The sequence below is a fragment of the Hakea prostrata genome, chromosome 10 (genome assembly GCF_041222555.1).
Source record: "Hakea prostrata isolate BN-2017 chromosome 10, UWA_Hpros_2, whole genome shotgun sequence".
Lineage (NCBI taxonomy): Eukaryota > Viridiplantae > Streptophyta > Magnoliopsida > Proteales > Proteaceae > Hakea > Hakea prostrata.
Genome location: NC_142609.1, coordinates 47,661,568 through 47,676,163, shown reverse-complemented (window position 1 = coordinate 47,676,163; position 14,596 = coordinate 47,661,568). Strand labels below are relative to the sequence as shown.

The 14,596-nt window shown below is 37.4% G+C and overlaps 2 protein-coding genes across 3 annotated transcripts; one reads left to right on the top strand and one right to left on the bottom strand.

Annotated features, from left to right (window-relative positions):
• Positions 1-780: 780 nt before the first annotated feature.
• Positions 781-3,837, top strand: LOC149003563 (chaperonin-like RbcX protein 2, chloroplastic). The gene is made up of 5 exons (XM_089138442.1): positions 781-1,467; positions 2,645-2,736; positions 3,121-3,178; positions 3,255-3,320; positions 3,406-3,837. The coding sequence occupies exons 1-5, from the start codon at positions 1,126-1,128 to the stop codon at positions 3,529-3,531; spliced, it is 684 nt and encodes a 227-aa protein (XP_088994568.1). The 5' UTR covers positions 781-1,125; the 3' UTR covers positions 3,532-3,837.
• A 985-nt stretch (positions 3,838-4,822) lies between these two features.
• On the bottom strand, positions 4,823-14,277 carry LOC149003562 (ARM repeat superfamily protein). Of its 2 annotated transcripts, XR_016170233.1 has the most exons (9): positions 13,788-14,277; positions 12,112-12,837; positions 9,193-9,288; positions 9,033-9,116; positions 6,266-6,500; positions 6,004-6,164; positions 5,559-5,840; positions 5,255-5,462; positions 4,823-5,168 (listed from the first exon to the last, which is right to left on the bottom strand). XR_016170233.1 is itself a non-coding variant. In XM_089137062.1 (8 exons), the coding sequence occupies exons 1-8, from the start codon at positions 14,115-14,117 to the stop codon at positions 5,412-5,414; spliced, it is 1,965 nt and encodes a 654-aa protein (XP_088993188.1). In that variant the 5' UTR covers positions 14,118-14,277; the 3' UTR covers positions 4,824-5,411. The 2 variants fall into 2 exon arrangements, 1 of the variants encoding a protein (XP_088993188.1); XM_089137062.1 differs by having other exon boundaries at positions 4,824-5,462.
• Between the last annotated feature and the right edge of the window lie 319 nt (positions 14,278-14,596).

Below are 14,596 nucleotides of genomic sequence, written 5' to 3'. Positions count from 1 at the left end.
TCTTTACATAAAATTAAAAGAGATAAATGTACCAAAATACCCTTATTTCGTATTTCATACCTAATTCTTAGATGGGTGAAGGATTCTCGTCATTTTGACCCGCCATCCCCAGAAACCACTAAACACTAAAATAAATAAATAAATAAATAAAAGCACTCCATTGTCCCAAATCCCTTCTACCTCTATTACTAGTACCCATTAAGGTCGAAAATCCTCTTCCACCACTATTGCAAGCCACCCAATGCTACAAACCCCACAAAACCCACTTTCTCCTTCTTCATGTGGAACCTACTGAAAATTCTACCTTTGGTCCACTTTATCAATAGTCAAGTAGATCTTCCTTCTTTTTTGTGGTCAAGAATAGTAGAAGAACACATTGTTCTCCTTGTCAATAGAAGAACACATTTTTCTCGTTTGACAAGGAGATGATCAGAATCTTAAAGTATAACGTTGCATTAAATTCAAAGCCTTGCTTGTTGATTTGGGAAGGTGTGAACTGAATCTTTACATACCTAACACGATCTCTTTACGTTCACGGTTCTATGTTTTAAGAATTGAAATCTCTCACACAATTCATTGCGAAATTGCCTCAGTTAATGTGTATGATGGTCAAGTGAAATTGCAGACCGTCAAATCCAAAATTTCTATTGTGATTGAGATTTCGATCTGACGGACCAAGATGTACCGCATGAAAATCTACGCATTATGAATGAAGGTCCCAATTATTGGAGCCAAAAGTGGGTGATACCGGTATGTGTGAAAAAGGAAAAAACGTCCAGGTGTAATACCGTTGAGTGTCGTTTTTAGAAGCTGAGTTAATCTTGTGAATTTCTGAAGGTTTGGAGAGCAAAGAGATTTGGACCTCACAAAAAACGTCTGGTAAGGGTTGATATAGAACTTCATTCTTCATTCCTCTGAAAGCTCTTTAGTTCATCCATTGCTCCACTAGCCCTAATCAGCCTGGAATTCTTGTTTTCACCGTTTAATCCACGAATCTCTGGTACCCATTACTGTTTTCGTAGTTTTCCTTGGCTGGTGTCTCCTATTTCGATATAAATTGCAGCGTTGAAGAAGAGATATTGGTTTTTTTCTTGAAGAAACTTGTAGGGTTTGAGTGGTTGAAGGATGGTGGGAGCTTTATCAATTGTGGGTTCAGCAGTTATCGACTCTCACACCTGCCCATGTCTTTGTTTGGATTCTCTTTCATCAGCTGACATCAATATGAAGAGTGCAGGGGATTCTGGTTTGTATAGAAATTTGTTGAGAAGGGAACAATTCAAAAGACGTAAACCTTTGGAGCTGAGTAGCTCATTTGTGGATGCATGGCAAGAATGGCGTCTCTCTGCAAAAGCATTTTCGGTCTTTGTTAATGGACAATACTCAAGGAAACAGAACAAGGGCAGAAGTCTTGTAATCGTCAGTGAACTCGGAGGACAATATGAAGACACCTTCGAGGATGTTAAGAAGGTGAAGAACTAAACCAGATTTTTTTCCTTTCTCTCGGATTTAAAAGCTTTTGTTGATGTTTCTTTTCCATTCTTCTCAATTTGAAATTTGATGGCTTTCATAGCATTGCTATTTGCTTATGTATAATCTTAAAAATTAGCTACAAAAACTCTTGGTATTGATTTTTCTAATTTTCTTTTACTTTTTGTAAAGTTTGGAGCATCCTTTTTGCATCATCGTTACTGCTTGATTCATTAGAAATGAATGGGTATGAATTGATTTTTCCCCAGTTGCCTCTTTGATGATGATGATGATCTTATTGAATGGTCTTCAGCAACTTAACATGATTTTCTTCCAATTAAGCTTACAATGCATTGAATATGTGTTTCATTACTTTCTGTGATACTACATCACATTAAGAAGCCAAATATAAGACATTGAAAAATTAGCATGTTCAGGACTTCTTTGATGTACAAAAAGACTGAGTCTTTGAAGAAACAGTAAAGGTACCAGTAAGTTCTATATGCAATGGCTTGAAACTTTATTCAAAATGTGTATTTTGACCCAAATATTTTCAGGATGCCCCTTTACCAGCTTCATCTATTACAGAAATTTGCACTTTGCCTCCAATGAGATGTGACCAAGTATTAAATCATGGTGGAATTTCCTTAAACATTTGTTTAGGTATCTATTATGAACACCAACTTCTGTTCCTTTTATTTTTTCTGTAAAAGTTGAGATTTTTCAAGGTCACTCCTGAAAGTTATTCCAGACCAGTGTGCGTTCTGCAAATGTGATGTTTTAGCATTAATTATTCAAGTACTCAGGCTGCCTTGTGAACTAATTTCATCAAATTCATTAAAAACAATGATAATAGTAGTGTTTCTCTCATGCTGACCACACTGGGATGCATCTGGTTGGACCTATAATCTATGATCAAATTGATAATCATGCCTTAACTAGGAACTTGAGAATCTGAGATAGGTTTCATCCACTTCTTGTTTGTTTTGTTATGCGAGAAAATACGCTTCAATTGAATCCCCTGGCTCATTTTCTTGTATTTTATGATAGTTGTCATTATTGTTACCATCATGAGCTAGCTAATTGTGGGATTACTACTGTTTGTATTACAGCTCACGCAGTTGATCCAATTTTATTTGTAATATTCCATACTATTAAAGTTTCTTTTTACTTGCAGCAAATACTCAACTATTTCACATACAAAGCTACAAGGACTGTTCTTACCCAGCTTTATGAGATGAACCCAACACAGTATCGGTGGTTCTATGAGTAAGTGGTTTATTGCTGTCAAAAGCTTTCTTCTGTGAAGGCATTAATAACCTCTTTCTGATTATCTTGTTCTTATCTTTGGCATGCTAATAACATATTAGGAAGCCTTGGAGGCTTGACTTGTGACCTTAAAATACTCCAAGATGGTTAAAGAAATTGTGCTGATCAGCTTTACTTAGTCAATAGATTGCTTAACTAGTAATGCTTACACTGATGATTATGTCGCATTATACTTTAGATGATCTATGATTCTTCCTATTCAATACCTCAGAGCAGACTGCTTTTATGTCTTCATAGTCAGTTCCAAGGCGAAGCGTCCATTCCTCAATTCTTATCTCATTTAGCCATTTTCTTCTAAATCCTGTTCCTTCCCCTTTTCTACAGTTTTGTGGCCACAAATCAACCTCAGGATGCAAAGCGTTTTATTCGTAACCTTGTAAAGGTATTTATATGTCTAAACGAATTCTAGTAGCTTTATATATTATCTGGGTTAGAGAGTTCACTGTTACCATTGTCAGGAGAAGCAAGAGCTCGCTGAAAGGGTGATGGTAACTCGCCTTCATCTGTACGGTAAATGGGTCAAGGTATGCACATTTCCATGCTATTTCAAGAGCTTGGCTTTGATTTTAAGCACGATAAATAAAACTTGCCCATTGTTTCATGATTCAGAAATGTGACCATGCTGCGATGTATAAAGAAATCTCTGACCAGAACTTGGAGTTGATGCGTGAGCGGCTCATTGAAACCATTATATGGCCACCATCTGATGACTCAAATACAGAAAAGATTGGCTGATGGGTTAACCTTTGGTCTTGGACTTCATGTGATTTTCTCAGTGTATCAGCATATATCCTCCTCTATGTTCAACCAGTTAGGTCCCCAAAGGCTTCCCATTATGAATATTTCCCACATCCAAGGGAGAAATGTTGTAAACTGTATTCTTGCTTATATAATGTTAATATACTTGAAGATGAGAATTTTTTGTTCAGTTTCTAAAAATACAGAAAAACAGATCCCAATCTATCTTTAAAGGTTTCTTTTCTCTATATTTGTTGTGAATTTTTGGGAACTTTCCCTAGTCAATTACATCTGCGGTTGCAGTTAGTTTTACATTAAGCTTGTTCTTCTCAACTAGCCACCCTTTAGTTTTACAGTAAGCTAGTTCTTCTCAACTAGCCACCCTCTCTTGTACCTTGAGTTGAGATTCTTTTAACAAGCTCATTATCCAAAGGTTCTCAAAAGGAGGAATATGAACTTTCCTTGTCAATTCTTGCACATTTTTCTTTTTTTTCTGTTTTGGTAAAATACATTAGACATTTCTACAGAAATCTTGAAGGTTCTTTTTGGTTACCAAGCAAAGCATTCCTTTAGTATAGAGTGTAATTTGAAGTTTTACAGATCTGTGGCCCGCGGCTGCTGAAAAATCTGTCTACTCGTGGTGGCTTGAATTACCCTTCTGAGTTTTTTGTACGGTGCTTTAAGTGGGTCTCAAATTTGTGACTTGTCCCTTATGTCAGTTAAATTACATGACACCCCTTGCTTAAGTTCAAATATTGTAAATTACCCCACAAATATTGTAAATTACCCCACCCAAATTCGTGACTTTGCCACCCCCTTTGTTTAAGTTCAAATATTGCATGTTACCCCTTAGAGATCAAGTTTTTTGTCCGTTAAGTTTGGATTGTAAAATGTCTAATATATTTTTGGTACTATGTATAGAAAAAATTATCTGCTTACTCACTTAAATTATCCAATCCTAAATTTACCTATCTTCTTCTCATACCCAACAAGCAAAAACCTGACATCATCAGCAACCGCCGCCGCCCCTTCCCTGACGGCAACAACCACCCCCAAATTTAAGTGAACATTATCTGTTTGTGATTTAATGATTTTCGGTGACAAATTGGATTAATGCGTCCAATAAAAATCCAATTTTGAAGTATCTATTTTTTTTTCAAACATAACATAAAATAAGGTGTTAGTGCTTTAACGCCTCCATTTTAGTCTGCCAGTGCAATTTACTCTATCAATTAATTATGAATTACAAGGTAAATCCTCTCTGATTTGATTAGATGACTGAATCAAACTACTCGGAGGGGCAGCCAGATAGGGTTGAGTGAAAATTTGCTAATATGGCAATAAAGGTGAAGGTCATAATGAACTAATTTAACAGCCCAACAATAAGGGACCAACAGGAGCAACTTAACTTTCAATTGAAGTTAATTTGATGTTCATGGCTTACAAACATTGATTACAATAAAGTACATTCACCACACACTATATTTACAATAGGGTCACCTCAGCAAACCGATGGATAAGCTTCAAAAAGATCCGGTTCGATGAGATCTGAGATTCATGGATACAGATACAAGGATACCAATCATGTAACCTTACTGGCTAGAAACTGCAGCAACAAGCGAGTTCCGCAAGTGCTTAAACAAGCAAATGAAAAACACATTAGTCCTGCAAAAATAAAATTCAAGGTTTCAATTCACAGAGACCACCATGAATTTTATACCTAAAGGCGACCCTACCCTTCCACTGTAAGCCTGCAAAAGGGTTGGGAGCAGTCACATTGACTGATATAAAACAGGGCAACATCCCTGCACCCACCAAAGCTGAATCTCTTCCTAGACTTTTGGGGAATGAACCATTGTGAAGAGAAGACCAAGCTTTCAGCTGCTCTCAGAAACCATACATTGTTCTAGAACTGTTTTTACTCGAAACTGCAGGCAAAAATGATAAACATGACGCAACTATTAGCACACTGAAGACGGTTATAGAAACATGAAACATGTACGAAGAAAAGATATGATGAAGACCTTCACATCCAAGGAGGGGTCATTAGCCATATTCTTCATTTGACAGAAAATGCCTGCATTCCGTATTCTCTTGATACGATCAGATGTACCGGGACAATTAGGATATGTAAGATTTACAACACACCAAACAGCCGCCGTACGTAGACTACTGTCATTATTGTGCAAAAACTTCACTACAAAAGATTGGGAGCATTCACTGGCTTTAGGTGGAAGGAGATGATGCATGACTGCCTCTTTATGGAGTTCATTCCCAGTTGCAACATTACTTAGCGTGTACATTCCCTAATGACGAAGATTGCAGAATTTGTCAGTACTCAGTAACAAAAACTGATCCCTATGGAAGAAAGAGGTTTTTCCCTCGTCTCTCAGCATAGTGTTTTATGAATATAAAAAGCATACCGCACCCTCAATTTATTTGAAGAAAAAAAAAGATTCAAGTCTTCACCTGTATGCAAACTTCTGGTTTCAAAGATTTCCACAATTGCCTTCCAACAGCATTTATAATAATACCATCCTCTGCAAACACATGCTCAATGCAGTTGATACATCCATCAACAAGGTTGCGCACAAGGGCAAGAGATTGCTCCTGGATAGAAGGCTCTGGATCTGCAGTATAAACGCAACCAGAGATTCGAATTGTGGTGAGATAGATCAACGACAAATTGGTATTTGATTGGATAAATTTTAGGCAAGGAGATTCATATTACCACAGATGAGGCTTGCCAGTGTGGACGGTGTCAGCTCCAGAAAAATATCTTCTCTGCGAGTTTGATCAGCAAGAAACGTCAAGTTCCTTAAAGCCCACACAGAATTTAACCTCAGGGCAGAGTCCATTGATTTTGATAGCCTAACGAGCTCTTTCACACCTCCACATTGGATAAAAATAGACTTCCGTCTTGTAAAATCAACCGCAATGTTGCAAAGAGCTCCAAGAGCTGCAACCTGGACATGTAAATCAGACATGTAATCTTCCTATTTCCCCCAATTAGATATTAATGAAATGCTGCAGCTTCTTGTGCAAAATCAGGGGTCCAAACCTTATGGAGCCACCCCAAAATTTAAAAACTCAAATAAGAATTGAATCAGGTCAGTAAAAATAATTAATATATGGTCCATTTTGGAATAAAAACACAACTAAAACTCCAATTGAAATGTGTTAGGGGCTACTTTTCAACTCAATGAAGGAATAGTTAATGTGTTAAGGGTTAACTTTCAACTCAATGTAAGGAATAGTTAATGGAATAACAAAGATTTAAAACTATCAAGAAAAGAGGTAAAGATATCATTTCCAGAACTAAGAAAGAATCAGAGTGAGAGGGAAGGATATACAGTCCTACCTCTCAGTTACAAACAAGGCAGTAGAAATGTAGAATAGCTTCTGACTTACAGAAGAACCTCACCCAAATCAAGTTCATTCATAGTGACATTTTACAGTGATGTTCTCCAGTTAATATGCTGTAATAGGTTCCATTGGTTCTTCTAGCAACATAATAAAGATGGAATTGCAGTCCCCTGGCAAAGAGCCCAAGGGCCAAAGTATTAAAATCCATCACAGTATCTTCACGATCCATCAGATATCCCACAAAAATGAGCATACTGTGATTGGAACCAAGCACTATTGATGCAGAATCACTAGACAGGCTAGACAGACATGCTAGGCTTTGGAGGCCCAACCCTAAAAAGAACTGTTCTAATGGGTTTCGGTCCAACAAGAGCTGGAGTCAATTAATCAAACTATTTCAGCATTCTATTCTTAGTCTTTCATTTGTTTCAGTTTACCAAGTAAGAAAGTTTAAATCAGAGTTGAATTGCTGCATTAATACAAGTTGATATTGCCATAACAGGAGTCTTACTATTTCCTTTATATATTTGCTTGTAACCAATCATTATTAGAATGAACTGACATAGAAGTCTAGGAGTTATTTGTGAATTAGATTGTGGATTTTCTTCCTGCTTTCCCTACATACTCCCCTTCTTCTTCCTATTCGTCTAGTTCTCCTTCCGTCAAAGCCCACTAAGCAGCCTATTCCCCAGTCTGCAGCGATTATTATCCTCTCCAAAAAACTAAGTTACCTGGACACAGCAAGGATACAACTTAAGGACTGAAAATGTTCCACTTTATGCTTACTCATTGACTTGCACAGTGTTGGGCACAGCTGCAAAACATTATGATTGTAACCAATTAAAGGTAAGCAGGAAGAAAAACACCACTGTTTTACAGTCAGAGAAGCATAAGCCGTAAAGGGAAATTGGTGTAGGGTGAAACGGTGTCAGGAATTATAAAGATGAAGCGGGTGGGTGGAACCTATGGTCTTGTAAAGGTAGAATTGGTTTGTGGTGTCTGTAATGGGTTCTGGGACATACGTAGAAAGATGAGTACAGCAAAAGATATGAAAAAGCTAGCTCATGTTGGTTAGGTGATTAGGTCACAAGTAACAAATAACAAGAGTGTATGAAGATAACTAACTGAGCCATGAGTTTCCAAGGGTTTAATGCTAGAATCAACTAGCATCAGAATACAAGGGCAACAACCACAAGTGCAGCAAGCCAGCAAGGTAAAGCAACAACTCAGCTTTGATTTAATAAATGCACCCGTTGCCTTCATATAGGCAATACCTTGAGAACTATAAATCGCTCCCCCGACAATTTCCCAGAGAGACATTGACTTTGACTATGAATGACAAACAGAATTTAGAATCTCAAAAACTACTCAACCTACTAAAAGCCACAATTAGATACAAATCATACAACCTTTTTAAATAGGCTCTCCCATTCAGTTTATCTCCCAGTGCACAAGTTTCCTGTCATTACAGGTTCTGGGAGAGGGCTGGCTATAATGTATGGGATCTTACTACTGATTTTGCAGAGGCATTCTGGACTTGAATCCAGAACCACTTGGTCAAAACAGAGCAACCTTACCATTTCAGTTTAGTCTGCCCTCAAACAAAAGAATGTAAAAGGATCTTTGGTGAATATCATTACCAAGGATGCTGGCTCAGGTTTGTGTTACAAGAACCATCCTCGTACAGATCTGAGCTACACATATGGAATCAGGCTGTGGAACCCACCCAGCTTGGCTTCCATCAGTGTGGCTCAGCCATGCAAGAATGATGCTCCTAAATTGGGCTGCACCCTTACGAGTGATGGCTCCTCAAGTTTTTGATCTGATAGAGATAATTCATCAGATTCCATAACAAATGAGGCATACCCAAAAGATCATATGCACGCACCCCTATTCACTGGCTGGTGAAGAGGATGCCGTGATATTTTTGTATACACATTTTTCATCACCGCAACCCAGTTTCAACCATTGCAGCTTTTATATTATAATATTTGACAATGGAAAATACACATAGGTAACTGACTCAAGGTTATGTCTTGAGAAAGTGATGGAAAACTGTTAGTCATAATGTAATGTTCAGCAATCCAAAGTCAATCAGATTATTCAAAATGTAAAGTGGTAAAAGCACAAACCTGGATTGATGTGGAAGGATCATTCAAAAGTTGCACCAAAGAAGAAACGATCTTTTCATTCATAAAACGACCTGCACTCAAGTTCTGATTAATATCTTGTTAGCAAATTATCTAGCAGACCAAACCAGGGTTTAATTCACAATCAGCATTTCTATCACACCTTGGATGAGCGAGAAACATTTCTCATACAGATGCAAGCTGCAATACGCACAGCCAGACTATCATGATTCAGTGCATCTGTTACCACATTCAAGACCTGGACAATTCATGAAAAATGAGTCACAAATCACAAGTTCATTTATGCATGCATAATTACATAACTTTGAATAATGTATTCCAATATTAAATGTAAAAACGAGTATCGTGAAAGTACATATAATGACACTTTCTTTCATGTAATTTTTTCTGATTAATTAGCACAAAAGGACAATCACCTTGAGTAGAAAATATATACTAAGGGAACTGCCATACATATTGCTCCAATCTCCAGGGTTTGAGAACTCTGCTTCAAATCATTTATAGGCCCACCCAAGTTACAAACAGATCAAATAATAGGACTGATGACTATACTATAATTCTGTAATAGTCCAGCACCTCGTATATAAAGAAATGAGGAAGGAAAACTGAAATTTAAGTTTTAAGTCAAGAACTTCTTAGGAACTAGAATAAGAAAGGAGACAGGACATGAATGGAAACTGAATAAGGGCCTTTTGGTCATTACCAGCTTATTTTTATTTTAGTGATGTTATCTTTTTAGGTTAGAAAGGAAAGCGCCAGAAAAGATACTCAGTATCAGAAAGTAAAAATAGAACAAACAGGGCTTCGTTTGATCTGGAACTCCGACAGCAGATCCCTAACCCTCTGGTCTACTTAATCAACTCAAAAAGCACCACGATTTACAACCTGAAATTTAATAATAAAAAATTTAAAAAAAATAAAAAAAAAAACTCTGGAAGTAAGATCTGGCAGAACTGGAAGAACCAGCCTGGCTTGCAGATTTGTTTCCATAATAGAAGGGGCTTCCCTTTCTGGGTTTCATGGGAATAATTGCCTATAGCACAATAGGAGAATTGACTAGCGCCCAAAATAATAGCCGAAAGGATCAATTAAGAGGGAGATCAGTCACTTAACATCAAAGGATGGTTATGTTGCCAGAAAACAGAGCAAGCTACTACTAGTGCCAAAAGTGAGGTATATCCCATGGAGATATAGGGTTCAACAAGAAACTAGGTTGAGATGCAGACCAAACAGACACAGTAACAGCAGTTAAAATCAAATGGGGAGGTCTTAAAATATCTTAGGAAACAGAGTATCGCATATTTGGGGAAGAAGAAGCAGAAAGAACAATAATGAAAGCAAGAAGAGAGGAGAGAATGACAGCAAACAAGCTATCCAGGTCATTCACACACACTCAAAAAGAAACTTGATATTCCATTCACGTTCATCTACTAATTGCTGGATTACAAGCACATTTATAACAAAGAAATTGCACCTTATAAGAGAACCTGAAGAAAACTTAAACTAAAATATCATATGTATCTTACCCCAACCCTAATTAATGGCTGAAAATAATGTTCTATCCAAATAAGAAAAATATTCAAAAATATCCTACTGAACCAACAACCTGGTTTGGAATCAGTAAAAAGTCTAGTAGTCCCAATGCCCCAACAGATCAAACCACTCCAGCCAAATGTCTGTGTTTCACATATTCCAAAATGCTGATCATGAGAGCCAGGTGCCTTCCAAGACTCTTTACCATTCCCCATCACATATCCCTACCCTTAAAGGCTTAAAGCAATTAGCTATACATTTCCAAATGCAATCTGGTAAAGGTCCCCAAATGTTGCTTCTATTATCTGCCCATTTTCCAATAACTTGAAATGAATATGATGATCTTACAAGAGGTTAGAACGAGATAGCAGTAGACAAAAAACCATCACAAAAGGCTTTGTTATGTTCTAACCTGATGGACCCACACTGACATATTTTGGTGGGGGCGACCCAAATGACTTGTTTTTGGAGTTTTGGGCCTAAGCTTGGAGTCCACCATTGATCTTAGTCTATGGAGGGGGTGCGGGGGCATAGCCCTTGCGGTATGATATGATCCAACTCGATGGGTCAACCCGTTTACCCAATTGGAGTCTATATATATGAATCTTATGTTCACCTACCACATCATTGAGAGATTTGGGATTTTCGGTTAGGGTTTTGCATGAGAGTTCTTGTAACATCGTTCTTGGCGATTGGTTGTGAGATCTCCTTCTATTTTTCTCCTAAATAATGAAAAAAACTCTTTATCTTTGCCCGTGGACGTAGCATACCGCATTGGTGTATGAACCACAGTAAATCTCCGAGTGTTTTCATTTTGTTTCTATTTCGATTCACTATTTCATGGTGTTTGTTTTAACAGGTTTTACACAAGAGATTATCAACCTCAAATGGGCTAAGATAGTAAGATCTACTGAACCAAACAGCTTGGAAGAAGCGGGGATTGAACCAGGTCATGGTGTTGTGCACCAAGCAAGTCATGGTAAAAAAAAGACCTTTTGTTATCTAATTTTCAGGAACCAAGCAAGGGACAGATTCCTGGTACCCTATGAATATATGCTCAACAAGGTTTTGATGTTTACATATTAGATTCAAATTTGAATTGAACATAAGCAACACAACTGATGCAGTAATGCAGAGGTTAAACTCGGATCATATGGTAAGTTTTCTTTTCTTATTTATTCATGCTGCAAGAAGATAAGAGTCCAGATGCATCTGAATTTGTCTTCCATTTCAGGTTATGATAGAGTTTGAGAGTTAAGCCCTCGCTCTCTTCACGTTACGTCTTCTCCTTGGGGCATTTGGTTGCCCTACCGAAGCTTCTGACTCAGGAATTATACTTCGGTTACAACTTACAAGATAGGATTACAAGTTGTTTTTTCCTTTATGTACTTTGTTGTATGCAACATGGTACTATATGACTGAACTACTTATAAGAGGAATAGAAAGCATCAAGGGATTATCCAAGAGTAATTAACAAAAACTAGAAATGGAACATATGCAACTTACTGCCTTCTGTGAAGTAACAAACCTGCAGTGAGAGAAATCTAGACCTGCAGATTTCCATATTTGAGCATAGTTCACCTAATGCCAGCAATATTCCTTGTAGACATCTGACTTGTAGTGGACTTTTATGCAAGAAACCACAAAGTTTATCAACAGCATTGACCTCAAAGGCCAGTTTTTGTAGATCCTCCTTTTCTGCAATCAGGTCTGCCAGAGCAAATGGAGATTCATCCCCAACTTGATCAGGCTCACCAAGAAGTTCAACTAAGATCAAGATCAACTTAGTCTTTGTTCCAATGTCTTGAAGATAGCAAGGAAAAGCATTTCCAATAGCAATCAAACAAACGCAGGCAAGCAATCTTGTCCGGGGGTTCCTGTCCTTTGTCAACTCAGCTATAGTACTCAAAGCTGTTCCACCCTCAAGTCCAACAAACTTTGAGATGACATTTGAGTCATTATTAACAATTTTGGCTATCGAATCTAAGCTAGCATCCCTCTGATTTAAAGAACCTTCAAGTAAGCATAAAAGCCTCTGCAGAACTCCAGCATCACACAATGCTTTTTGCTCTATATTTGTCTCACAAGAGTGTAAAATGATGCTTGTACCTAGTCCTGTTACATTCTCATTATCACTGTTCAGAAGAGAAAGAAGGAACTCCATGTTCTTCTCGATAAGAAAATCATATTTTGGCGCCAATTTTGATTGAAAAATCATCCTTAGGGAACGGGCACTGGCATCCACAACCTGAAACTGAAAACAAAGCCATCTCTCAGATACCATGTAAGAAGAAAGAAGGATGACCATGGGATAAGTCCATAAACGAACTAATTCCATAAAAAAGAAGGATGATAATGGGTCCATAAACGAACTAATTCCATAAAAAATTAAAAAAAAAAGCCATGATGTCAAGCAAGGGCTTTAACCCTTATTAAGCAGGCTCCCGCAGCTGAATGCAAGTCAAATAAGGGAAATAGTAGTTTACTTTCATAAGCTTTGTTCAACTTCGACTGGAATGAAACAAAAATTATCCTACGAATGTTCATGTCCCCTACATATTCTAAATTTAAGTGAAATGCCTTTGTCTTATTGTTCTACATAGATAGCCAAATGAAACATTTCCAAATTTTCATATTAATTTTAAGATTAATTTTGCCCACAAAGTGAAAGCCAAGAAGCCCATAAAAAATTGCACTTCTGCAAACACTGGCTCACATTGTTCTAGTACAATAGAGACAACAAGTTCCACAACCAGTGAGTTCCATTCTTCATACCACCCTTACGTTAGGAAGCTGATCAGAGAAAACTTAACTTGACAAAATCCTTAAAAAAGAATATTGTCAGAAATAAAAGGCAGGAAAGTACATGTTTTGTTAGAAACCAATGCCCTCATTGCATTCACAAGATAAATACATGATATGCCATCAAAATTAAATAGTAGGATAAGACTGTCACACGATACAACAGCAGGTTATTTGCACATTTTTGCTTAAGACGGTTAGCCCCAATCAAAAATAAAAGTCAAAACTAAATCTATATACAGGGTAAACATTTATGATAGCAGCATGCCCACCACCATATACATAATTGAATGCTAGCAACATCCAATTTTCAATTTTCAATTTTATTCTAAAAGATCATAGATTTGGCAACCAAATAATTTAAACTCAAACTCAATAGTCGACATTCTCAATAAGAAATACCTTAGCATCTGGATTGGAGAGGGTTCGAAACAGATGAGGGAAGGCTCCGCTGTCAAGAACCGCCTTGACACCGGCGTCTATGCCGCATGCGAAACTGCCGATGGTGACGGCGGATTGGACTAAGAGAGGAACGTCGGAATCAGCGGCGGCAGCAAGGATTGAGACAACCGCAGGGACAGCACCGAGCTTGATATAAGAAAGCTTCTTGGTTCTGTTACCGATGATTTGATTCTTCACTTCTCTTATGGCTTTAAGCTTCACCTCACCATCACTCGATTTCAGGCGAATGATGAGATCCTGTGGTCGGTTTGTGGACGCCGAAGCCGGCATTTTGGTCGGAGGGAGGGAAAAAATGGAAAATCAAACACGCACCTCCGCCACCGGCGACGGATTTTTTTATCAGAAGATTGTTTTTGTGTTTAATAAGGAAAATTTTAATAAAGATGAACCACCGTGTTCGATCTTATCCCTACCCAGATCTGGAGACCCACAGAACCAAATTCCAATTTGCCCGGTTTTTGTATCATCGAATAAACATATATTTTTAACCATTTTTTTTAATTAATAATTTAAAATTTTTGTGTAATTTTCATCACTACCCTGATATATGTCATTTTTTCATAAAAAAAGACTGAAACTTTGCATCTGCCACCCTGTACTATAGAAAAAATCAATTTAAGGACAAATTATCACTTTTATAACCAATTCACCCTTATATTTTTAACCAGTTTTTTTTAAATATTTTATTAATAACTAATCATTTTTAAATAAAAACACTAGAGTTTGTCGATCATTCCCGTTGGTTATTT

Excerpts from the sequence above, each read along its gene's own strand:
- LOC149003563 (XM_089138442.1), top strand. The coding sequence starts at position 1,126 with ATGGTGGGAGCTTTATCAATTGTGGGTTCAGCAGTTATCGACTCTCAC. Across the intron at positions 1,468-2,644 it reads CCTTCGAGGATGTTAAGAAG|CAAATACTCAACTATTTCAC; the intron begins GTGAAGAACTAA and ends TTTTACTTGCAG. Across the intron at positions 2,737-3,120 it reads CAGTATCGGTGGTTCTATGA|TTTTGTGGCCACAAATCAAC; the intron begins GTAAGTGGTTTA and ends CCTTTTCTACAG.
- LOC149003562 (XM_089137062.1), bottom strand. The coding sequence starts at position 14,117 with ATGCCGGCTTCGGCGTCCACAAACCGACCACAGGATCTCATCATTCGC. Across the intron at positions 12,838-13,787 it reads TCTCCAATCCAGATGCTAAG|TTTCAGGTTGTGGATGCCAG; the intron begins GTATTTCTTATT and ends CTTTGTTTTCAG. Across the intron at positions 6,165-6,265 it reads ACTGGCAAGCCTCATCTGTG|ATCCAGAGCCTTCTATCCAG; the intron begins GTAATATGAATC and ends TTTATACTGCAG.